Raw genomic sequence first — 26,498 nt, 5'->3', positions numbered from 1 at the left:
GGCTTTGAACCGCGATCCTCAGATCTCAGCCTCCTGAGTAGCTAGGATTACAGGCGTGAGCCACCAGCGCCCGGCTAGGCTTAATTCCTATTTTAATAAGACTTTTTTCCTTGGACAATTTTGCCTTATCTGTTATGCTAGAATCACAGATTAGACATCAGTGTTTGAAAATGTTTAGATTCTAGAAGTTTCAGTTAATGCCTGTAATCCTACCATACTAAGTAGGCTGAGACCTAAGAATCAAGGTTCAGAGACAGCCCACACAGTGGTAGAGGGTTAGCCTTGGACAAAAAAGCTGAAAGACAGCAGCCAAGCCCTGAGGACTAGCACCAAAACAAACAAGCAAAAAAAAAAAAAAAAAAAAAAAAAAATCTCCCTACAGATTACCAGAAGAAAATAGTATAGGCAAGGACTTTTTGGATAAAATCTCAAAAGTATGGGTAACAAAACAACAAATAGACAAATGGGATTATCCAACTAAAGGCTCTATATAGCAAAGGAAAACAATCAACAGAGTGGAGAGAGGTTACAGAATAGGAGAAAACATTTGCAAACTATGTGTCTGACAAAAGTGAAATAAGCCAGGCAAGGAAAGATGAATGCAGGTATAATCTCACTCATACATGAAATAAGAGTTGATCTCATCAAAGTTGACAGTAGAAACTAAGCACTGGTGGCTTAAGTCTGTAATTCTAACTACTGAGAAGTCTGAGAGCAGAAGAATCTTGGTTTTTTGGCCAGCAAGAAAGAAAATTTATGAAACCCTACCTAGCCTTGAGCTGAAGAGCTGAGGGACAGTGCCCAGGCCCAGAGTTCAGGCCCACGACCAGCAAAAAAAAAAAAAAAGGGGGGGGGCTGGAACTGTGGCTCCAGTGGTTGAGCAACATCCTAGCACATGGAAGGCCTGAGTTCAAACTCCAAAATTGTCCTGAAAAAGTTGAGAGTAGCATAGCTGTTACTGGAGGCAGTGGGTGGAGGGCCGCCAATGGGTTCAATAGTACCATTCAGAAAGAGTTAAGTTCTTTTTCTTTTTCTTTTTTCTTTTTTTGTTGGTCATGGGGCTTGAACTCTGGGCTTGGGCACTGTCCCTTAACTCTTTAGCTCAATGCGAGCGCTCTACTGCTTGAGCCACAGCACCACTTCCTGTTTTCTAGTGGTTTATTGAAAATAAGAGTCTCATGGACTTTCCTGCCCAGGCTGGCTTTGAACCATGATCCTCAGATCTCAACCTCCTGAATAGCTAAGATTACAGACGTGAGCCACTGGCGCTCGGCATCGGAAAGAGTAAGTTCTAAGTGATCCTTTCCACAGTGGTGTGGCTACAAATAACAACGCACTATACAGTTCAAAATAGCTAGAAGAGCATTCTGAATATTCTCAATACAAAGAAATATCAAAGTGATAGATATGCTAATATCAAGCTTTGATGATTACACACACTATTCACATAATGAAACATGTATCCCATTATTACATAAATTTCTATGTAAAACAAAAAAACCAAAAAACTATGTTTACAAGTATTACATTAAATGCATTCACTTATGAGGGACTAACATTTTTTCCACCATTAATTCAAACAATTCTATTAGTTAAAAAACAAAACAATAGGGGGCTGGGAAGGTGGCTCAGTGGTAGAGCACTTGCCTTACATGCATGAGGCCCTGGGTTCGATTTCTCAGCACCACATAAGCAAAAAGAAAAAAGCCTGAAATGGCGCTGTGGCTCAAGTGGTAGAGCACTAGCCTTGAGCTGAAGAGCTGAGGGACAGCTCGCAAGCCCAGACTGGACCCCCCCCCAAAAAACCCAAAAAAACAAAAAACCAAACAATGAAGCTAAGTGCCAGTGGCTCACGCCTATGATCCTAGATACTTATGAGGCTGAGATTTGAGGTCTGTGGTTAGAAGCCAGTCCAGGTGAGAAACTCTGTGACTCTTAACTCCAATTAACCCCCAAGAAGCTAGATGTGGAGCTGTGACTCAAGTGGTAAAGCACTAGCTTTAAGCACAAAAGCTTAAGAACAGTGCCCAGGCTCTAAGTTCAAACCTAGGACACACCAACAACCCTAAAAAACATGAAATATCAGTGCCATTAATATTGAAATGGTCAGAAGTACAGTCAGAAGGTCCATGTATCCTTCTCTTCCTCCCTCTCTCCCTCTCCCTCTCTCCCCATTTCTCTCTTCTGGTTAGTCATCAGGACTGGGCATTGTCCCTGAGCTCCTTCACTCAAGGTTAGTGCTCTACCACTTTTTTTTTTTTGTTTTTTTTGTTTTTTTTGTTTTTGTCGGTCATGGGGCTTGAACTCCGGGCCTGGGCGCTGTCCCTCAGCTCTTCAGCTCAAGGCGAGCGCTCTACCACTTGAGCTACAGCGCCACTTCCGGTTTTCTGGTGGTTTATTGGAGATAGGAGTCTCACGGTCTCTCCTGCCCGGGCTGGCTTTGAACCGCGATCCTCAGATCTCAGCCTCCTGAGTAGCTAGGATTACAGGCGTGAGCCACCAGCGCCCGGCTTGCTCTACCACTTTTGAGTCACAGTGCTACTTCTGGTTTTCTTGTGTTTAATTGGAGATAAAGTGTCATGGACTTTCCTGTGACAGCTGACTTTGAACTGTGATCCTCAGATCTCAACTTCCTGAGTAGCTAGGATTACAGGTGTGAGCCACCAGTGCCTGACTTTTTTTTTTTTTTGGTGCCAGTACTAAGACTTATACTAAAGGCCAAGGCACTGTGCTTTTTTGCTCAAGGCTAACACTCTATCACTTGAGCCAGAGCTTCACTTCTGGCTTTTTGGTAATTAACAGGAGATAAAACGCTCACAGACTTTCCTGCTTGGGCTGGCTTTGAACTGTGTTCCTCAGATCTCAAGTAGCTAGGATTACAGGTGTGAGCCAATGGTATCTGGCTTCCATGAATCTTTATATGAATCAATCCTCTAGCTGTCTTGACTTGTTTCTGTACTTGAAGAGTCTCCATTTTCCTCTTATAATAAGGATCTACTTGATCTAAACAGAAAAATGATTAATTCTACCTGGAACTATACTCTTATAAGACCTATTTACCAAGTCAACTCTCACCTATCAAACATTTATTTCTACTATGTGAAGACATCGAGGCCACAACATTGCATAAAACAGACATTTATTTCTGTCCTCATGGAATTTGCAGTTTCACAATACTTTTTTAGAAGGAGAAATTTTTTGTAATGACTGAAAGAAGAAAAGCCTGGCATTTTGCTTTCTCATGGAAGGGATTTAAATGAAATAAGACACTTACTGCATCACTTAATACTTCGCTGTTTATAGGTAAGATGTGTTCAATCCGCACAAAAGGTAAAAGAGAAGAAAGGATCTCTCGAAGTTCTTCCATGTCCAGGTCCCGTCTTTTCACACCTCTTTTGTTCACACTATGTGCAGTGCCACTCAGTAAGTTTGGTTCTAAGAGACAGAAAATTCAAAGTCCCCAACCAAATCCAAATTGCAGGAGACAGGCTTTTTTCTCCATACACACTCTACATTCAGTATCATTCTATATATATCACTATATTTGCTTTCACAGGATACAAAAACATCTTTTTTTCTTTTAAAGCAGCTTATTTAGATAAAGAAAAAGTATAATAACCAAGAACAGCAATATTTTTTCCTAAAGAATAAAAGTCGTTCCTATCAACTAGCTCAAAATAGGAAAGATGACAATCTATCAACATTTGGAGTTTGATCAAAAATGTATTTTTTTTTTGTGCCAGTCCTGGGGTTTGAACTCAGGACCTGGGCCCTGGGCCTATAAAAATCCTAAAACTTGATAGAAGACTAACACCTGTCAGAAGGCTGAGACCTGGAAGATCAAAATTCAAAGCTAGTCCAGGCAAAAAAGTCCTTTCAATACCATCTCCAACTAACCTGCAGAAAAGTAGGCTGAAGGTTTGGGCCTAGGGATAGAGTGCCAGTCAGTCACAAGCAAGCAAGCTAAACGAGCACCAAGCCTGAGTTCAAGCCCCAGTAGACAGACAGACAGACAGACAGACAGACAGACAGACAGACAGACAGACAGACACACACACACACACACACACACACACACACACACACACACACACACACACACACACACACACACACACACCTTGATAGAATGAATATACATTAGGCTTTCCTCCTTTGGATACCAAGTGATTGATATGTGTTAAATTGTTAGTGAATACATATACTAATGAGCAAACTAAGCTACATGCTGTACAATGACCTTATTTTATTTTAAATTAGTCCAAAAAGTCAGATATTTTAGGGATACATTCTTGGCTGGGAATGTGGCTTAGTGGTAGGATGCTTGCCGAGCATACATGAAGCCCTGGGTTCGATTCCTCAGCACCACATACATAGAAAAAGCCAGAAGTGGTGCTATGGCTCAAGTGGTAGAGTATTGGCTTTGAGCAAAAGAAGCTCAGGGACAGTGATGGGGCCTGAGTTCAAGCATCAAGACTGGCAAAAAAAAAAGGGGGGTGGGGTCTATCAGGAGTGCTTAAAGGGCATAGTTCAAGTGACAGAGAACTGTCAATCAAGTGTGAGGCCCTGAGTTTCAAATCTAGCACTGCTAAAAGAAGATTTTTATGAAATCTTACTGCATGTGTGTGGACCCTTTGAACTCTGACACGTAATGAATGTCCATTGTTCAGAGCAGAGAATGTTTTCCTTCTTGACTATTAATGAAAAGGGAAGATGTAAAAATACAGATTTGCTTATAATATTGGGAAGAAAAATAATATAATTTTGGAAATCTTTAATAATGTCTTTAATCCAGGGGGCGGGTTATCTCCTTTTTCTTAAAAATAATAACATTGGCTGGGCATTGATGGCTCAGGAGGCTGAGCCTAGCTACTCAGGAGGCTGAGAACTGAGGATCGAGGTTCAAAGCCAGGAAAGTCCGTGAGACTCTTATCTCCAATAAACCCTCAGAAAACTGGAGGTGGTGCTGTGCCTCGAGTGGTAAAGTGCTAGTCTTGAGCTTAAGGAGCTGAGGGACGGATCGTGACCAGGCCCAGAGCAAGCCCACGACCGACAAAATAAACTAAAATAAACATCGACATAATGACTGGTACATCTCATTGTTGCAATGGGTCCACCTGTATTCCTATTTAAACGATTTGTTTTTTCCCTTCCCCTCCACAAATTATACCAACATCAAATACAGTGAAAGCAGAGGTTATACCGTGGGGGAGGGACATACAAAGCAACAAAAAAAAATTATCTTATAAATATGTTAGAAACAATCGCAAGAAAGAAAAACCATTTGAATCTTTATCTTGGGATTCATTTCACAAATTTGGTGGGTGTGTGTGTGGGGGAGATGGGAAGGGATGGGAAGGGATGGGAAGGGGAAACAAAGGAGGAGGCAACAATGCTTGGTAAGAAATGTACTCACTACTTTGCCCATGTAATTGTAACTCCTCTGTACGGTATTTTCACAATAAAAAATAAAATAAACATTGAAATGGGGTGTGGGGGAGAGTAAAGGAAAGGGTGGGTGACATTGTCCAAAAAGAAATGTAGTCATTACCTGACTTATGAAATGGTAATCCCTTTATGTAACACCTTAGTAATAACAAAATTACATTAAAATATTAACATTGATACTTGGGAAGATTATGGTTCAAAGCCAGCTTGGGCAAATAGTGAAACTCCTACCACAAACAGTATCTGAGCATGGTGGGCTACACCTGTCATTCTAGCTATGCAAAAAATATAAATAGGATGATTGTAGTTCAACAAGTCAGCCTAGGAAAAACCTAGGAAAAGACCCTATCCTATCCTCAAAATAATGAAAGCAACAAGGGCTGGGGTGTGTGTCTCAAGTGACAGAGCACCTGCCTAGAAAAGTACATGCCTGAGTTCAATTTTCAGCACCACAAAAACAAAAGAACCCAAAACTTCATTCATGAATACAGTAAATGCTGGATTTTTACAAGTATTCTATAAGCAGTCTGTATCTTCCTCTTCTTCTTCTTTTTTTTTTTTTTTTGGTCAGTCATGGGGCTTGAACTCTAGGCTTGGGCGCTATCCCTGCGCTCTTCAGCTTAAGGAGAATGCTCTACCACTTGAGCCACAGCGCCACTTCCAGTTTTCTTCTAGTGGTTTATTGGAGATATAAGTTCTAAGGACTTTTCTGCCCAGGCTGGCTTTGAACCATGAAACTCAGATCTCAGCCTCCTGAGTAGCTAGGATTACAGGCTTGAGCAACGGGCGCCCAGCTTTCTTTCTTTTTTTTTTTTTTCCAGTTGGTCATGGGGTTTGAAGTCTGGGCCTGGGCACTCACCATCCCTCAGCTCTTGAGCTCAAGCAAGCACTCTACTAGTTGAGCCACAGTGCCACTTCTGGTTTTCTGGTGTTTAATTGGTGATAAGAGTCTCATAGACTTTCCTGCCCAAGAAGGAATCCTCAGATCTCAGCATCCTGAGTAGCTAGGATTACAGGCGTCAACCACCAGTGGCTGGCCTGTATCTTCTTTAAATCATGTGATACAGCATTTTTTACAAGTTTTTTTTCCTGGAGTCATTCAAATAAAGAATAGTTACAACTGTGTTACAAATGCCTTGCTACGATTTGGATTTATACATAATTAATTTCCCATTTTGGTAATGGGGATCAAACCCTGGGCCTCATACATTCTAGAAAGGTGGTGCTCTACCACTGGGCTATCCTCCCAATCCTCAAAACAATTCTTTTCCTTTAAGCAGTGCTTTGTTTTCATATGAAATATTATGTGAATTCCCAAGTAAGTAATAGGTATGAACCACTTTTATAAAAGGTGGTGAAAAAAAAATGTGGCCTTTCTGGCTTAGCTTCCTTCTTATCCCTAGCAGAGGAACTTTCCATGCTAATCTCACAATGAGAACTACTGTTTTAAACTACTGTTTTAAACGATATTTTATCCCTTAAGGCTGCTTTTATTTGATCAAAGTAAATATGTCCTTTCATTACGACCAACCTCACATCAATGAACCAATGGCCTTTCATAATGATTATGAAGTTACAGGCAATGATTCTTCTTACTTGGATATATAGTTATGTCCTACAAAATTCACACAAATAGTGACTTAATGAAACCAAACCACTGCTCCTATGAAAACAGTGTTAATTTTCTATAAACCTCTGAGCATAGCAGTTTCATCAACTGATTAAGATATGACTTTGTTTTACATGTTTCTATTTAAAGACTTCTTATAACATATGTTCTTTATTTAATACTGAATTCATATGAGGTCAACAGCACAGAAACTCAGGTTCCAGTGACATTTATATAACACACATTATGAATAAGAAACATAAAAAAGGGTACTAAATAGACTATGAAAAGGACACTTGTTTACAGTAGATCTGAAAGAAGATAAAGCCTTGGTGCCTTGTTCAACTTGAGCTGGGGATGTGTGTACTAGGTAACAAGCATTTATTTCTTACTCTTTGTGTGCTCTTAAAAATGCCAGGAATGGATTTTCAAGTTACAAAAAATACTTTTTTTTTTTTTTTTTTTGCTAGTTCTAGGACTTGAATTCAGAACTTGGGCACTGTTCCTGAGCCTCTTTTGCTCAAGGCTAGTGCTCTACCAACTTGAGCCACAGTGCCACTTCCAGCTTTTTTCTGAGTAATTTAATGGAGATAAGTACTGCCAGGGCTAGTACCCATCTACAAATACATTTTTTAAAGCAGGCTAATTTGCAAATAAAATTCTGCAGCCAGGCTCATGCCTGGAATCCTAGCTACTCAGGACGTTGAGATCTGAAGAGTGTGATTTGAAGTCAGTGTGGGTAGGAAAGTCCACGAGCTTATCTTCAATTGACCAATAAAAACAACAACAACAAAACAAAAACAAACAAACAAAAAATCTTAAGTGGAACTGTGGCTCAAATGCTAGAGTGCTAGCCTTATCCAGGCTCTAAGATCAAGCCTCACAACCGGCACACAGAACCTCCTCCCCGGGCCCCCCCCCCCAATTCCATGAATGAGAATAGGTTACATATTGGCATTATAAAAATTTTTTAAGCTGGGCTCCGGTGGCTTATGCCTGTAATCCTAGCTACTACTCAGGAGACTGAGATCTGAGGATCATGGTACAAAGCCAGCCAAGGCAAGAAAGTCCGTGAGACTCTTATCTCCAATAAACCACTAGAAAACCGGAAGTGGCACTGTGACTCAAGTGGTAGAGTGCTAATCTTGAGCTGAAGCGCTCAGGAAGAGTGCCCAGGCTAAGAGGTTAAGCCCCACTACCAAAAATAAATAAATAAATAAATAAATAAATAAATAAATAAATAAATAAATAAACCAATAAATAAATAAATTTAATTATTTTTTTAAGCTGGGTGCCAGTGGCTCATGCCTGTAATCCTAATCAGGAAGCTAAGATCTTAGGATCATGGTTCAAAGTCAGCCCGGGCAGGAAAGTCTATGAGACTTTTATCTCCAATTACCCACCAGAAAACTGGAAGTGGTGCTGGGCTCAAGTGGTAGAGCGCTTGCCTTGATCTGAAGAGCTCAGGGACTGTGCCCAGCCCAGAATTCAAGCCCCACAACCAACAAAAAAATAAGAAAAAGATTAAAAAATTTAAGATTCAAAACATTTTAAGTTTGCTGGGAATTGGTGGCTGATGCCTATAATCCTATATACTCAGGCTGAGATCTAAGGATCCTGGTTCAGCTGGGAAGGTGGCTCAGTGGTAGAGCTCTTGCCTTGCCCTGGGTTCGATTCCTCAGTACCACATAAGCAAAAAGAAAAAAGCCAGAAGTGGCGCTATGGCTCAAGTGGTAGAGTGCTAGCCTTGAGCTGAAGAGCTGAGGACAGCGCCCAGGCCCAGAGTTCAGGGCCCCCGACCGGAACCAAAAAAAAAAAAAAAAAAAAAAAAAGATCCTGGTTCAAAACAAACCCAGGCAAAAAAATCTGTAAGACTCTTATCTCCAATTAAACACACAAGAATAATATAAACCAGAAATGGAGGTGTGGCTCAAGTGGTAGAGTGCCAGCCTTGAGTGAAAAAGCTAAGGGGCCTAAGGCCCCAGTACTGGCATATAAAGAGAGCAAAAAACAAAATTAAATCTGAGCTGGTGTCCTATAATCCTAGCTACTCAGGAGTCTAAGATCTGAGAATTGAGGTTTGATACCAGCCTGGGTAGAGAAATCTTTTTCAAGCCCTAGTACTGGAAAGAACACACACACACACACACACACACACACACACACACACACACACACACACACACACACACACACACACACACACACACACACACACACACACACACGCACGCACACACGCACGCACACGCACACGCACACGCACACACACACGAGTGGACACATAAAATTCAAGTAGTTAAAGCTTTTTACAGAATAAAGAGAAATAAATGTGGGCAAATACAATAGAACTGATTTTGTTTCCTAGTGCTTGGGTACTAGTATATTAAAGGGACACTATTGAAAAGGTTTGAAGCCAGGTGCTGGTGGCTCACACCTGTAATCCTAGAGATCTGTGGATTGAGGTTCAAAGCCAGCCCAGGCAGGAAAGTGCGACTCTTATTTCAATTAACTAGTAGAAAACTGGAAGTGGAGCTGTGGGCTCAAAGTGGTAGAGCACTAACCTTGAGCACAAAAGCTCAGGGACAGCACCCAGACTGAATTCAGGCCCCATGAGCAATGAGAGAGAGATTGAGAGAGAGAGAGAGAGAGAGAGAGAGAGAGAGAGGAGAGAGAGAGAGAGAGTAAGAGAGAGAGAGAGAAAGAAAGAAAGAAAGAAAGAAAGAAAGAAAGAAAGAAAGAAAGAAAGAAAGAAAGAAAGAGAAAGAAAGAAAGAAAGAAAAGAAAAGAAAGGAAAGAAAGAAAAGGTTTAGCTGGGTACTAGTGGCTCACACTTATAATCCTAGTTCCTCCACTGAGATCTGAGGATCATGATTCAAAGCCAGACTGGGCAGCTGTGAGACTCTTATCTCCAATTAATGACCAGAAAACCAGAAGTGGAGCTGTGGGGAGCTACCCTTGAGCAAAAGAGATCAGGGACAGTGCCTGGGCCCTGAGTTCAAACCCCACAACTGACAAAAATCAAACTAAAATCCCCAACAATTTGGTATGGTGTGGTGTGCTAGGTGGCTCACAACTGTAATCCTAACTCTGTCAGAAGCACATGCAGGAGGACTGAGGCCTAGGGTTGGCCCTGGGGGACAAACATGAGATTTTTATCTAAAAAAATTACTAAAGCAAAAAAGGACTGAAGAGGAGGTGGTTCAACTGCTCGAGAACCTGCACACTAAGCATGAGTTCTTCAGTTTAAACCTGTTATATATCCCACCTGCAAACCGCCTCCCAAATAATTAGAGCACATTTTCTTCCTCCCTCCCTCCCTCCCTCCCTCTCTCTCTCTCTCTCTCTCTCTCTCTCTCTCTCTCATACACATCTCAGGGTTGAAGCTAGCAATGGCTGGAAAGTTGTGAGATTCTTACCTCCAATTAATCACAGAAAAACTGGAAAGTAGTGCTGTATGTAGCTCAAATGATAGAATGCTAGCCTTGAGCAAAAGGAGATTAGAGACACCACCCAGGTCAAGACCCAGGACCAACAAACAAAATAAAACAACAGATCAAAAAAAACAAACAACAAAAAAAAAACAATTCTGTGAATGTACTAACTACCACCAACTTGAGCACTTTAAATAGATGAAGTTAATTTTATATAAATTATGTTAAATAAAATATTTTAAAATAAAGAAAAAGGGAAAACTACTTTTCTAGCTGAGATGTTTTGATTTGGGTCAATATATAGAGGAGCGACACTGTATAGGAAAAGGGAAGGTATTTGGGCTTTTATATAAAAGATTTGCAGACTCATATACTTACAAAGCCAAAAATTCATCTTATGTATGATAGTTCTTTGTTTCTGCTGGACCCTAGCTGGAATTTATTTATAAATATATCTTTTGTCTTCCAAATGATTAACGAGCTGAACTAACAATCTCATACATACTAGGTAAATGTTCTGCCAATGAACCACATCCTCAGCCCCCAAAACATTTAAAAATAAGCCACAATCACCAAGCCATATGCTTAGCCCCCTCATTTTCTTTTCTTTTTTTTTAGTTGGTAGTAGGGGGCTTGAACTCTGGGTTTAGGCCCTGTCCCTGCACTCTTCAACTCAAGGTGAGCGCTCTCCCACTTGAGCCACAGCTCTACTTCCAGTTTTCTAGTGGTTTATTGGAGATAAGAGTCTCACGGACTTTCCTTGCCGGGGCTGACTTTGAACTGGGGCTGACTTTGAACCGTGATCCTCGGATCTCAGCCTCCTGAGTAGCCACCGGCGCCCGGCTGATGATGAGTTTTATAGTGTGTGAATTTTAGCTCAGTTAGAAAATGAGGGACTAGCCGGCACTAGTGATTCACGCCTGTAATCCTAGCTACTCAGGAGGCTGAGATCCGAGGGTTCAAAGCCAGCCTCGGCAAGGAAAGTCCGTGAAACTCTTATCTCCAATAAACCACTAGAAAACCGGAAGTGGCACTGTGGCTCAAGCAGTAGAGCACTCGCCTTGAGCTGAAGAGCTGAGAGACAGCACCCAAGCCTAGAGTTCAAGCCCCACGACCGATATAAAAAAACAAACAAACAACAACAACAACCAAAAAACTCACCATCTTACCATTTTGACCTTTTTTTAAAAGTCAGTACTAGGATTTTTAAAAAGTCAGTACATGGCTTTTTCCACTTATGGCAACTGTCTTATCAGTTACACCATGGCTAACTGGAGGCAAGAGAATGTCTTGGATTTGTCTGCCTGGGTTGGCTCTGAACCATGTTTCTCATATCTCAGCCTACTGAGTAGCTAGGATAGGTGTGTACCACTGACACCCAGTCATTCTCACAATTTTAAAGTATGAAATCCAGTGGCTTTTCATGCATTCATATTGTTGTGTAATCATCAACAATAATTCTAGAAATATTCTATTAACAATAAGCTTTTGTAATACTGGATTACATAATTTTTTAAAACTGTGAAATAAAATTTTGATATATTTAACAACATATATATATATATCACCTCTTCTCTTGACTATAAAAACTTCTATTTTCACACCACTTAATAGTGTTCAACACTGTATGCATGTATAAATATGAAATATAATAAAAATGTGATATACTATAGAAATATAAATATATATATTCTTTTGTGAGTACAGGGACTTCACCTCAGGGCTTTGTACTTTCTGCTTGGCTGTTTTGCTCATAGGTGGTACTCTAACAATTGAGCTATACCTCCAGTCCAGCTTTATTACTGGTTAGAGATAGTTTCTCTTGGACTTTAGCTGGCTTTGAATGTTGATTCTCAGATATCAGCCTCTTAAGCATCAATGAATACAAGTATGAGCTACCAGTGCCAGGCCAAAACTGTGTTTTTTTTGGCTGGTCCTGAGCTTGAACTCAGGGCCTAGGTACAAGCTTTATGTTGTCAGGGCTAACACTATCGTTTGAGCCACAGTTTCACTTCTTGCTTTTTCTGGTAGTTAACTGGAAATAAGAGTCTCATGGTCGGGGCTGGGAAGGTGGCTCAGTGGTAGAGCACTTGCCTTGCATGCATGAGGCCCTGGGTTCGATTCCTCAGCACCACATAAGCAAAAAGAAAAAAGCCGGAAGTGGCGCTGTGGCTCAAGTGGTAGAGTGCTAGCCTTGAGCTGAAGAGCTGAGGGACAGCGCCCAAGCCCAGAGTTCAGGCCCCACGGCCTGACCCCCGCCCCCCCCCCCCCCCAAAAAAAAAGTCTTTTCTGTCTGGGCTGGCTTTGAATCATAATCCTCAGATATCAGCCTTCTGAGGTAGCTGGGATTACAGGTATGAGGCACTGATGACCAGATTGGTACTGTTTGTAAGACTGGCATACTGCATGCATTGCAGTAAGCTTTGGGATATAAAACCCCTAACAAGGATATGTAAGCTGATTGGCACAATCTAGTTGTCTTAACTTACCTCTGTCTGCTATTCTTTTCATCAACTGATGCTCTCCCCATTTAATCAGATATTTAAGGATATCTTGCTCGCTTGCCTATAATAAAAGATGGTTTATGTTTATTATAGTAAATACACAGTACAACTTATCATGTTTTCCTCTTTATACTGGCTATCTAAAATTTCATAATTCTGTTTCTGGTTCATTAACAACAAATGTACAGAAATTAATTCTGTGGTCTCCTATTTTAAGTGTATTTTACCTTAGTAAATGGGTTTTCTACAGTTACCTTAAGATCTTTCTTGGGGACAAGATGTAGATAAATACATAAAAGTAAAAACGCAGTGCTACCAGTGACTACTACCTAGCAAAGATAGGAAGAGAGGCTGAAATCTCCACTAGGAATTTTGTAGGTTTTAAGGGACCTTTGAAGTATAATCTGTGAAATAGCAATGGGCCCCTTATTTCTGTTTACTATTTTTCCCTTATTTCTGTTTACTATTTTTTTTTTTTTTTTTTTTTGGTCTGGGGGTTGAACTCTGCCTTGGTGCTGCCCCTCAGCTCTTCAGCTCAAGGCTAGTGCTCTACACTTGACCCACAGAGCCCACTTTCCGCTTTTTGTGTTTACGTGGTGCTGAGGAATTGAACCCAGGGCCTCATGCATGGGAGGCAAGCACTCTACCTCTGAGTTACTTTCCCAGCACCCTGGTTACTATTTTTAAACCTAGGCTGCACTCTAAGATTTAAACTGTCTACAAGGAATGCAAAGCTCCTAAATAAAGACAATTACCTGAGGTAATTGACTAACTCCCACAAACAACTAGTCTTGACAGGACAGCAAGACAAGATTAATGAACAAAGGTTCCCCACAAATCAAGTCCAAGTATGACATTTGGATGGCAATCAAAGCAATGTTGCCGAAAACACACAGATCTGAATTTAACTTTTCCTTTCATTTTCTGACAGAGATGTTGACATTTCATAATTTATCTAGCAAACACACAAAGACGTAGGAAGCAGCTCCACAGATTTTGGTTCCATCACATTAAAACTGCTATACATTTTTTGGCATAAAATTCATACAGTCAATGCAAAAACAAACCTTAAACTTAAAAACAGCTTTGTAAGGCACTAGTAGCTTACACCTATCATCCTAATCAGAAGGCAGAGATCTGAGGAACAAGCTTCAAGGCCAATCCAGGCAGACAAATCTGACAGACTCATCTTCAATTAACCAGCAGAAAGCTGTACGTGAACTGGGGTTCAAGTGGTAAGAGCACCAGTCTTGAGTGAAAAAGCTAACTGAGCGGGCTCCAAGTTCAAGCTCCAGTACTGGCACCAAAAATAAGTAATTTTTGATATATCTAAAATTTATTAGTTTAAAATTAGCAAATTAGACTGACATATAAATCAAGCACAAAGCATTTACTTAATTCCAAGTGGGGTGCTGGTGGCTCATGCCTACAATTCTAGCCACTTGGGAAGCTAAAACTGGAAGAACTATGGTTCCAAGGAGGCCAGGCAGGAACGGTTCAAGTCTAAGGCCAGACTGAACTACATAATGAAACCTTGTATCAAAGAAGAAAAAAAATCCTCTCCAATAAAAACTTGAAAATAACATTGTACTTTGACAGAATACATACAAAACATGATTTTTTTATAGTAGATGAAGCAGGTAAGAAATTGAACATTCTTACTTTGTGCTTTTTTAAGCGACTGACTACAATCTATACAACTGATATTCAACTAAAAGGAACTATTAAAGTAAATGCCTATCAACAGAATATTATTGTTGGGATGTGCCCTTGTCTAGCCTCAACCTCTATTTGGTGTAGTTGGATAGGTCGTGGCCTTGGTCACATTGGTGAGTCATGGAAGCAGTATTCACAATGGGCCAATGAGCCAGAAGGCTTTTGTTGTATAAATATGAAGAGAACGTTCCTGGGTGATTTATCACAGCCTATTTCCCTCCCCTTGTCCTACTCCAGACAGAAGAGTCATGGAGAACCGATGGATTTTTTTGGTACAAATATCAATGACAGTGAATTTGAGAGGTGTAAAAATGATTACCTGTAGGTAGTCAGACTGGATAGCAGTAAGCAGATGATCTTTGCTGAGTTCATAAAAAATATCCGAAGTCATGACCTGGGACAATTCCTCACAGAGGAAATGCAAAGCTTGCCGGTGCACCCACTTGGAGCCATATGGATGCGAGCTCCACTTGAGGATGGCAATTAAGGTATCTAATGAGATGCTCTCAGCAATGATATCCTCACAGCCTAAAAGAGAAGGCAAATACTTCTTGAGATTAATCATAAATATTACGTATTGAACACAAGTGTGCTGGCACTATATGTAAAAGTTGTAGTAGTAAAAAAGAACTCATGGAAGTCACCAAGACTTGGTAGGATAGGATAGCAATAGACATCCATAGGAAATTGGATCCATTACAGAAATGGATCTAGAGAAGAAGGCAAAGAATCTTCACAACTGCTTAATAAAATAAATATTTATGTTTAAATTCAATAGTCTGAGTATGGTAGTACAGTAGAAAACACTGAACCAAAGAGAGAAAGAAGAGTAAATAACAATGATAGCGTTGTAAAAGCTGACCAGAGAAAGGCCACAGATGACACCTGACTGACAGAGCATTCATCTGAGAAAAATTCAGGTTGGTTGCTATTTATGAAGATTCTTCTATCATTCAAATAAAAAATATAATACCTTGCATTAATAGTTTAATCTCTCAAAAATTGGCAAAGCATTAAAGTTTTGTGCTCATCTAGGTTTAATTCTGGTTAAATAAAAAAGAAATAAATGGTTTAAGTGAAAAAGATCCTAAAGAAAACAGCTATGCCATTTCAAGAACTTAAAGAAAATCTGTGGACAGATGGCTATTCTCTTTAAGACAGGTCATTTAAATATAAAGATAACAATATGTGCCGGGCGCTGGTGGCTCACGCCTGTAATCCTAGCTACTCAGGAGGCTGAAATCTGAGGATCGCGGTTCAAAGCCAGCCCGGGCAGGAAAGACCGTGAGACTCCTATCTCCAATAAATCACCAGAAAACCGGAAGTGGTGCTGTAGCTCAAGTGGAAGAGTGCTCGCCTTGAGCTGAAGAGCTGAGGGACAGCGCCCAGGCCCAGAGTTCAAGCCCCACGACTGACAAAAAAAAAAAAAAAAAAGATAACAATATGTAAAATCTGAATGATATAGACTATAGAAGGAAAAATGGCTAAAGTTGGGTAGAAATTCTTCACTAAGACTATTATAAATTAAAAATAATCCTGGTCGTATTAAAAAAAAAGGAAGCACTTAAATGCCATCATGACAAATAGTAACAATATGGCTACTTCACAGATTGCTTTCCAATAAATTTGGAGCTTTATAGCCTAACAAAAGGACATCAAATCATGGAAGGTAAGAAGAAAAGGGTGAACCCACAGTTAAGGTGATATAAGATCATTAGCAGCCAATATGGCACCTACATCAAGTAGTGCTTCCTTCTCTTTTCTGATGAGGAGAAATACAGATATTTGTATTTTTTTTAACAAAGCTTTTTAACAAATACTTTTTCTTAAACAAGATGCTACTAGTTTATTATCATGAGACAGGACCTGCTGCTTTTGGCATGTCATTAACACCTTCTTGCACTAAATAAAAACGTGTTGAATACACAAATGAGATCCTTGAAGATATGAAGTGAATGACAGAACTGTGGTTAACAGAACCATTTATAAACAGTACTGATTAACTTGCAAGTAGAGTCTGTATCTTTGCCATGTTGGACAAGAACTTGGCTATAGATGTGGAATGTATGTATAGATGTGGAAGCCTGGTTAACAACACATTGAAAAGCAGAGTCATAACTGGTAACAAAGTAAAGATGAATATGAAATAGAATTATACTTAAGACTAATAAAAATCAACTTCACAGTAGATGATAGAGGTGAATTTAGCTTAATTACTACCTATGTAAAGTAGTACTATCTGGGTATTTTAGCTCCACGAATGTAAACTATAAACCTGGATGCCATAAAGATAAGGCAATCTCAGACTTTAAAAGAACAAGCATGTAATCTTCATCAGAGGCTAATGCTGCATAGCACTGCTCTCTTGCTGTTCTGAGCCCCATGTTTTAGACAGGCAGTTATCAAACCACTGGATGCCCAGAAAGGTTAAGAGAATAGTAGCTTAAGACTTGTAACAGAAAAGCTCCCAACTAGCTTACTGGGTTTATGTAAGAGGAAACTGAGGAGTCACAAGAGCTCTCTACATGCCTGGTACCGCCCCCCCCCCCCCCCCGGAAATGGCCATGAAGCTGCAAAGAACCCAGGCATCATGGCTTCAGTTGAGCCTGAGCTAATGAGTCAGGGCAGCAGGAAAACCTGAGCAGTTCTATGAAGAGAGGGAGGCCATGGTGTCCAGCAGTAACTGGCTATCAGGGGGAATGTCATGCTGAGAGTGGCCTACTGGAGCCAGAATTTGTCCTATTTATTTTTGTGAAGAGGCAAATCATGTGCTTTGCAATGAAATCTAGAAGGGGGCCTCATGTCCCCATGGGATACAATGCCCCCAACGACCTGAAAAAAGAGAATGATATTCAACTTTCTAGAGCTCAGGATACCACCTGTGAACTCCAACTCCCTGCAGATGATGATGCAACACTGCTACAACTGGAAACACAGGGAAATCAAAGTTGCTACAACTATCTCTCTCTTTATGTATATAGGATGAAAGCTTTTGATGTAATCTGTGCCTCTGATATCCTGTTTTATGCATAAGGCCGACACCCTCATTACTTAATAGGCAAGAATTTCTGCTCATACTTGCTAGGTCTACAAAATACCACTACTACTCTTTTCAAGGGTATGCAAAAGGCTCTCGTTGATACCCTGGTAGATGGCTGTGTACAGCCTACTGTGGGACAGGGGGTTTTAGCCAGACTGGATACCTGCACTAACCAGACAGCTCTGAGTGAGCAGGCCACTGTGGTAAAAGCATGAATAGGGAGCTCTCAACAATACCCAGTAGGTGGGCAAAGACCAAACTCAGTCCCCTGAAGTCTCCCCAACAATAATCACTATCTCCCCTTCAGGTCAGAGTAAAGACACCAAATACTTTCTTGCTCTGAAGAGCTTTAAGGACAACAATAACAAATTGGAGAGTATTCTGTGATACAGCAGATGGACTCTGGCACAGATTAAGCCAGACAGATACTTGCTGGGAAGCCCTCAGGACATCTGGCTCAGCAGGCTCAGACTGTAATCAGCTAAATTCTCCATTATGTCCAGAGTTCAGAGAGCTTGTGTCTGAAGGGTCATTCTCCTACTTTTTGTTGTTGTTGTTGGTTCTGGGGCCTGAACTCTAGGCCTGGGCTCTTCAGCTCATACATGCAAGGCGAGCACTCTACCACTGAGTCACCTTCCCAGCCCCTCCCCTACATTTTCATATGGGCATTTTCAGAACATTAAGACTTTTTTTCCCCCAATAGTAGCACTTTGCTGAGTTTGACTTCAGAAGTCATTACTATTTATTTCTATCAAAGCTTCCTTAAAAATCCTCCCTTATCAGGGATACAGGAGGACCCATTGCAACAATGAGATGTACAAGTCGTTATGTCGAAAAACGAACTTTATAACTTTGGTGAGGGGGACGGGATGGGGGGGAGGATATGAAGGGATGGGAAGGGGAAACAAAGGAGGAGGCTACAATGCTTGATAAGAAATGTGCTCATTATCTTACAATGTAATTGTAACTCCTCTGTACACAGTATTTTCACACACACACACACAAAAAATCCTCCCTTATGGGCTGGGAATGTGGTTTAGTGCTTGCCTAGCATGCATGAAGCTCTGAGTTTGATTCCTCAGTACCACATAAGCAGAAAAAGCCGGAAGTGGCACTGTGGCTCAAGTGGTAGAGCGCTAGCCTTGAGCACAGAGAGGCTCAGGAACAGAGCCAAGGCCCCGAGTTCAAGGCCCAGGACCGGCAAAAAAGAAAACCCTTCCCTAGCTGGGCACCGGTGGCTCACGCTTGTACTTCTAGCTACTCAGGAGGCTGAGATCTGAGGATCTCGGTTCAAAGCTAGCCCGGGCAGGAAAGTCGGTGAGACTCTTATCTTCAACAAACTACCAGAAAACAAGAAGTGGTGCTGTGGCTCAAGTGGCAGAGTGCTAGCCTTGAGCTGAAGAGCTGAGGAACAGTACCCAGGCCCAGAGTTCAAGCCCCACAACTGGGGGGAAAAAAAGAAAAAAATACCTTTCTTATTTTTGGCCAGCATTTACCTTCACTGCTGTGGTCTACTTAATCCCAAAGGTGGGGAGTTGAGATGTCTTCTATGTCTATCCTACTATACTCAAATGAATAGCTTTAACGGTTTGGGTTAGGGCATTTCAGAGTTGACTGGTGAAAAGGCAGAAAAGAACTGGGGGGAAAATAACTAGGGAGTAGGATGAGTAAGAAAAGTGGTGGTGGTAAACTACAGTATATTGAAACATTAGTACAACTTTTCAAGGATTTGCCCTTTGGTCTTTATACTCTTGTGAATAAAGTGAATGAAGAAGGTCCTCACATCTGGCATAATCTATGTCAACATACAAGACAACGTGAAGACTCCAATACAAAAACAAAAACAAAAAACAAAAAAACCACCAGAACACCAGAAGTAGAGCTGTGGCTCAAAGTGGTAGAGTGCTCAAGGACAGCACCCAAGTTGAGTTCAAGTCCCACAACTGACAAAAAAAAAAAAAAAAAAAAAAAAAGGACAAAGTGAAGAAGTGGCTTTTCCTAATAAACCAATAAATTGGTCTGAATTCATAAATCAGTTACTTAATAAATTATTAAAAAAAACAATCCCTTTAAGGAAAGTAGGAGCAGGGAATGGTTTAGCAAATTAGGGACAGAGTACACAGAGCCCTTATACCAAATAGGAACCAAGGTCAGAGGATATGTAAGCTGTATCTATCACAAATATAAAGTAACTTTACTTGATTTATTTTTATTTTTGTTAGTCTTGGGGTTATCACTTAAGGCTTGGGACACTATCCTTGAGATTTTTCCCTCAAAGATTGTGCTGTACCATTTTGAGCCACTTGCAGTTTTTTGGTGGTTTCGTTCCTGTCTAGGCTGACTTCAAACCTTAATCCTCAGATCTCAGCCTCCTGAGTAGATAAGACTATAGACATGAGTCACCAGAGCCTGGCAAAGTAACTTTAATTTACTCTACACATTAGAATAACATTCTTGTAAGGAAAACTGAGATGACCACAATGAGATCTGCACATAAATGATTCCTTAAGACATAAAACTGTGCTTAAGAGAGAAATATGGAAAAGTTCAAATAGTATACATAATTTTACAGTGATTTTTGTTAAACTGAAGTGAACAGAAGTCAACCAGAAGTCAGTGGAAGACTTCAGGCTAGTCAAAATTGGGAGTAAACGTTAGGGTGAGTTTGATAGGAAAGGCAATCTTACAAAAGACTGAAGCTGGGGGAAGTTAGAAGTAAAGATGTGTTACAATTCTATTTCCCCAGGATACTGACAGGGGTAAAGAAAGAAAATTAAAGATAACATGATCATAAATTTAAGCTTCTAAGGTTATATAAAAGCAGGATAGGTAGTGGGGCTGGGAGGGTGGCTCAGTGGTAGAGTGCTTGCCTTGCATACCTGAGGCCCTGGGTTTGATTCCTCAGCACCACATAAGAAAAAAGAAAAAAGCCGGAAGTGGCACTGTGGCTCAAGTGGTAGAGCACTACTAGCCTTGAGCTGAAGAGCTAAGGGACAGCGCTCAGGCCCAGAGTTCAGGCCCCACGACTGGACCCAAAAACAAAACGAACAAACAAACAAAAAAAGCAGGATAGGTAGGAAAAATGGACTTTGAAATTAGACTGGACTTGAAATTCTAGCTTTGCTACTTAATAGCAAAATAATACTAACATGAATCCCTCAAGACCAAGATAGGAGAGAATGCTCATTTATACACAGTGAAGGTACTCATTTCTTTCCTTTTCTTTTTAAATTTTTTCTTTTTTTTTTTGGTTGGTTGTAGGGCTTGAACTCTGGGCCTGTGTGCTGTCCCTGAGCTCTTCAGCGCAAGGCTAGCTCGCGCCCTACCACCAGAGCCACAGCACCACTTTGCTTTTCTGGTAGTTAACTGGAGATAAGAGTCTCATAGACAGGCCTGACCTTGCTAGCCAGTTTTGAACCGTGATCCTCAGATATCAGCCTCCTGAGATATCAGCCTCCTAGATATCAGCTAGGATTATAGGTGTAAGCCACTAGCACTTCATGAAGGTACCCATTTCTAATGAGTACAACACCATATATTCTATCTTGGCAGTTATCAAGCCATCAGAAGTCAAGGAACTTTTTTGTAAATTATTATTTTCTTTATTATTATTTTAAAGGTGATATACAGAAGGATTACATTTACATGATTCATGTAATGAGTATATTTCCTTTTGTACAGTGTCTTCCCTTCCTTTACTCTCTCCTCCCTTCAATCTCCACCCCCAAGTTGTATAGTTCACTTAAGGAACAGTTTGTTTGTAAATTTCTACTCTGTTATGGTCAAATATGTTAGTAAAATTCAGCAAAAGTGCTACTTTCATATCATGACAACAAATTGCAAGAAAAATTTCTATATACTCTCAATTGCTGTATTTATCTCATTGCGGGCACACTTTGAACAGGACTGTTCTAGCAAGTCCTTTCATCTTGGGTTTGTTATCTTACCTTCAGCTATGTAAAAAGCATAGCAGCCCTGAGAACAAGCCAGAACCCTAGAAACTTAGGAGGAGGTACATGTTGCTTGTCATATAAAACGGAGGTTGTCATGGTGCTTGTCATACAGCAATGGTTGACTAACAAACCATGTAACTTTCTAGATGAACTCAAAAGCTTTTTATTTTATTTTATTTTTTTGTCAGTTGTGGGGTTTGAACTCTGGGTCTGGGTGCTGTACCTCAGCTCTTCAGCTCAAGGCAAGAACTCTACCACTTGAGCCACAGCACCATTTCTGGTTTTCTGGTGGTTTATTAGAGATAAGCGTTTCACAGACTTTCCTGCCAGGGCTGGCTTTGAACTACAATCCTCAGATCTTAGCCTCCTGAGTAGCTAGGATGACAGGTGTGAGCCAACAGCGCCCAAATGCTTTTATTAACAATTTCCTTATAAAAGAGAAACTTGACCAAGCATGGTACCTCTGTAATCCAGCATTCAGGAGGCTGAGGCAGGAAAATGACTTGAGGCCAACCTGAGTTACATAGTGAGACCTGTCTCAAAAGTTAAGTCATTGAATGGATAAAAGACACAAATGTACTCTGCTCAAGTAGCATTTTCAGCCACACTGGTGTGAGACTGGTAGGCAGTATAAAGTCTAACACTTCCCTCTATTCTCTTTCACCAGAATCTTTTCTCTTTTTTTTAGTTTTTGTTTTTGGTCCGGTCATGGGGCCTGAACTCTGGGCCTGGGTGCTGTCCTTCAGCTCTTCAGCTCAAGGCTAGCGCTCTCCCACTTGAGCCACAGTGCCACTTCTGGGTTTTTTCTTTTTGCTTATGTGGCGCTGAGGAATCAAACCCAGGGCCTCAGGCATGCAAGGCAAGCGCTCTACCACTGAGCCACCTTCCCAGCCCTCACCAGAATCTTTTCTTTCCTCTTCTTAGTGGCAAATGTCTCTTTGCCAAAATTTGAGCTATAGAATCAATATGGCTAGGATATAAAGAAGTAGAACTAATTTAATACTTAGTAGCACACATGATTGTTACTTTCTATTTTTATTCTAATTTTTTTCCTCTTTATGTTTTGTGATAATTAAAAAAGTCACAAGCTTAACAGGTCTCTAATATATTACCAGGATCTGATTCCTAGGCATGCCCTCCTACTTGTTTAATCACAGTGGGAAACCTTGCATTGCCTCCAGGCCATCAGGAAATATATAAATGGCTTGTAGATTGGGAGTTTCATAATGGGGCTGAGATGGGAAGAGAAGGAAGAAAACAGGAAAAGGAAAGAAATGAGGGAGAGATTATAGCTCACTAGACAACACAAAACAGGATCACAAATTAGAGCAAAGCTGGCCTTGCATTGTGACTATTCAATGTTACCAAAGTTGGAAATAAGACTCAAAGTATTAATAGGCTTGAAAAAAATATTCTTTGGTTCTCTCCTGTACATTTACTGATTCTGAATCTCAAGGAAAGAAATCATAAAACAAGAGGGATGAGGGTGGCAGAAAGCAAAGAGATTGGCTTTGAATTTCTTACTATCACTTCCATCTTACTATTACTTCCATCACTAACTCTTGACTCTGTTACTAGTATGTGTAGGATCAAAACACAGTCTCAGTCAGGCATGGTGGTGCACTTATAGTCCCAGCATCTGGGTGATGGAGGCAGGGGAATCCTTAGTTTGAGGTCAGTCTGGGCTACACAGAGGTTTGAGACCCTGTCTCAAAACAAAACAACAAAAACCCTGTATAAGTCTTGTTCCCCATGTGTAGGTTGAAATAATCTATCAGTGTTCACTGAATTATCAAAAATATTAAGGGAGCCAATGTGTCTATATGCTACCCTTTTTCTCTATGCTAGAAATCTTAACTTTCAACATGCCTACCTACATATGCCCTCCTTTAACTTTGACTTCTACTCTGTGCCTGACTCCTTGAAAATGCCTACTCATTATTCAAATTTCCACTTTCTCCTATACTACACCTTTGCTCAAAGTCTTAGCACCTCACATATCAACTCCCCAAAAGCTTCCTTCCTACTATCTCTCCATTTCAGTCTACACTGAACACTGCTGAAAGGTTTGTAATTCCTGAAACATCATTATCATCACACCATTGCTACTTATTTTAAAAAAGAAACAAGACTGCCAGATCTAAGGCAGAAAATGAGAATGGGATATATGAGCTAGAAGCCTAGCCAGGCTGTGCCTCAGTGTTGGTCACTGTGACTTCTGAGAGTAGGTGGAAAATGTTTCTCTATATTCATCAGAAGGACAATTTTGAAGTCTGAACCTGGTCCAGGGAACCAGACTAGTGACCCACTCTCATCCTACTCTCTCACCTTGTAAATGCTGTTCTTGGCAGCATTTACAAATAAAAGTAAAATAAAAAATAAAATATAATAAATAAAATAAAAAATAAACAAGCACACCATGCAAGCCTGGTGTGCTTTTGGCAGACTGCAGGGAAAGGGAGGAGATATCCAGACAAAGTTACCTAGTTACAGAAAGTAAGATTCTTGAATGAAATTCTGCAACTAGATCACTCACTTTCTACAACTAGATCACTCACTGGAAGATAGCAAAAAGCCACTCCCCTGCCTTGCAGGGGTGTGTGTGTATGTGTGTAAAGGGAGGAGATATCCAGACAAAGTTAGTGTGTGTGTGTGTGTGTGTGTATGCAGGGAAAGGGAGGAGATATCCAGACAAAGTTACCTAGTTACACTCACTGGAAGATAGCAAAAAGCCACTCCCCTGCCTTGCAGGTGTGTGTGTGTGTGTGTGTGTGTGCGTGCGTGTGTGTGTGTCAACCCCTGCACCCAGCAACATGCCAACAGGGAGTTTTCACTAGAGTAGATTAACATGAACTTGAAATGCAAAGTTAGCATAAAGCCTTGATACTGTCTAACTTTAATTAACAGCCTTAGAAGCCAAGGAAACTCAAAACTACGAGCTCAACTTAGCAAACCCTCAAATTCAGTCATCCTTTAAAATCTGAAGACTTAAAAACTCTATTTCCTGGGCTGGGAATGTGGCCTAGGTGGAGTGCTTGCCTAGCATGCATGAAGCCCTGGGTTTGATTCCTCAGTACCACATAAAACAGAAAATGCCAGAAGTGGTGCTCAAGTGGTAAAGAACAAAAGAAGCTCAAGGACAGTGCCCAGATTCAAGCGCAAGGAAGCAAGGAAGGAAGGAAGGAAGGAAGGAGAGAAGGAGAAAGGGAGGGAGTGAGGAAGGGAGGGAGAGAGAGAGAGAGAGAGAGAGAGAGAGAGAGAGAGAGAGAGGGAGGGAGGGAGGGAGGGAGGAAGGACACCAAGAAAACAAAAGAAAAAAACCCTCTATTTCCTGAAGTTTTAGGAAGACTGTCAACTTAGGCTAAAATTTTAATTGGAAGTATATCAGAGCTATTAAAAGAAAAATTGAAAGTCATCTACCTGTAATCCCAGCTACTTGGGAGGCAAAAAGCAGGAAGATCAGTTTAAAGCCATCTTGGACGACAAGCTAGCAAGACAGCTCTACTCCACCACTTCAACCAAATAAAGAGCTGGATGTAGAAGCATGTGCTTGTTACTGCAGCTATGAGGAAGACCTAATACAGATAGGTAGGAGGATCCAGGACCCAGGTCCAGGATAGCCCTGGGCAGAAATGTGACACCTATCTAAGAAATAATCTAACGCAAAAATTGGCTGGAGGCCTGGCTTAAGTGGTAAAGTGCTCGCTGCAAGGCTGAACTCAAACACAATACTATAGGAAACATTATTTTTTTGCATGAAAGTTCCATTAACTCTTCAATGATAAAAATCTGGGCCCTATTTTTCTTTGATGTTGTTGGTTGTTGGTAGTGTGGCTTGAACTCAGGGCCTGGGTGCTGTCCCTGAGCTCTTCTGCTTAAGGCTAGTTCTCTACTATTTTGAGTCACAGCACCACTTCCAATTTTTGAGTGGTTACTTAGAGATAAGAATCGCACGGGGACTTTCCTGCCGAGGCTGGCTTTGAACCGCGATCCTCATATCTCAGCCTCCTGAGTGGCTAGGATTACAGGTGTGAGCCACCAGCACCCAGCAAAAACCTGGTCCTTGAAAGGTATACTTGGACACAGAAACCTGGAATGGAGTTATTTGTATGGATAAGCTGAGAATGTTAAGCTCCAAGACTCATGTGCTCCACAGATGCTTGTCTTCTTTAAGATCTAGCCCAGACTCCTCTTACTAACCACTAATCAGGATCAGGTTCATAGCACAGTCTAAATGGGAAAACACAGTTCTCCTGTTTGGAAGAAAGAAATATAGACACCCAAAGAATGGCAAGACCTGATGTACACTAGTAAGTCCACTCATGGGTGTGGATATTGAGGGTATCGGACAAGAAGAAGCTCATTTAGAACCCCAAAATTTATTGGGAGTATATTCTGGTATTTCTTTGTCTGACCACAACAAAAACCTGGCATTTTTAACAACTATAAATAAAGAGAGCTCAGATATCTCTGGGTCACTCCACCCCCAGTAGGCTGTCTATACCTTTTGAAGTACTGACAAAGGGGAATAGAAAATCTAAGGTGGCTGAGATAATTTTTTAGGGTCTCAACTTGCATAAGCTTCAAGTATCTCCGGATTATCTATTTGGAAGGAAATATGAGAAACTACAGAGGGAACTGAGTAGGTGAAGGAAAGAGCTGGGAAGGCAAGAGACTTTAATTATTCAAGGTAAAGAAACTCTACCCTACTGAGTGCAAGGGAAGTTGCCAGTTTGTATCTTCAGTTCTTAGTAAAATCAATCACTGACCACAAACTCCAGCAAATACTGGAAG

At 40.8% G+C, this 26,498-nt stretch overlaps 1 protein-coding gene and 1 pseudogene across 3 annotated transcripts in view; one reads left to right on the top strand and one right to left on the bottom strand.

The window, feature by feature from the left end:
* Positions 1-26,498, bottom strand: part of Btbd7 (BTB domain containing 7) — a 78,016-nt gene that overhangs the window by 17,108 nt on the left and 34,410 nt on the right. For all 3 annotated transcript variants that reach the window (XM_069997687.1, XM_069997686.1, XM_069997688.1), the window contains 3 exons: positions 15,031-15,239; positions 12,981-13,056; positions 3,275-3,435 (listed from right to left, as the gene is read on the bottom strand). In XM_069997687.1, the coding sequence (XP_069853788.1) occupies positions 3,275-3,435; positions 12,981-13,056; positions 15,031-15,239 (446 nt within the window). The remainder of the gene's footprint in view (positions 1-3,274; positions 3,436-12,980; positions 13,057-15,030; positions 15,240-26,498) is intronic.
* On the top strand, positions 17,378-18,138 carry LOC138810580 (protein C1orf43 homolog pseudogene; annotated as a pseudogene).

This window comes from Dipodomys merriami, unplaced genomic scaffold (genome assembly GCF_024711535.1).
Source record: "Dipodomys merriami isolate MVZ:Mamm:240054 unplaced genomic scaffold, mDipMer1.0.p SCAF_50, whole genome shotgun sequence".
Taxonomy (NCBI): Eukaryota; Metazoa; Chordata; class Mammalia; order Rodentia; family Heteromyidae; genus Dipodomys; species Dipodomys merriami.
This window is presented reverse-complemented; position numbering and strand designations above follow the sequence as displayed.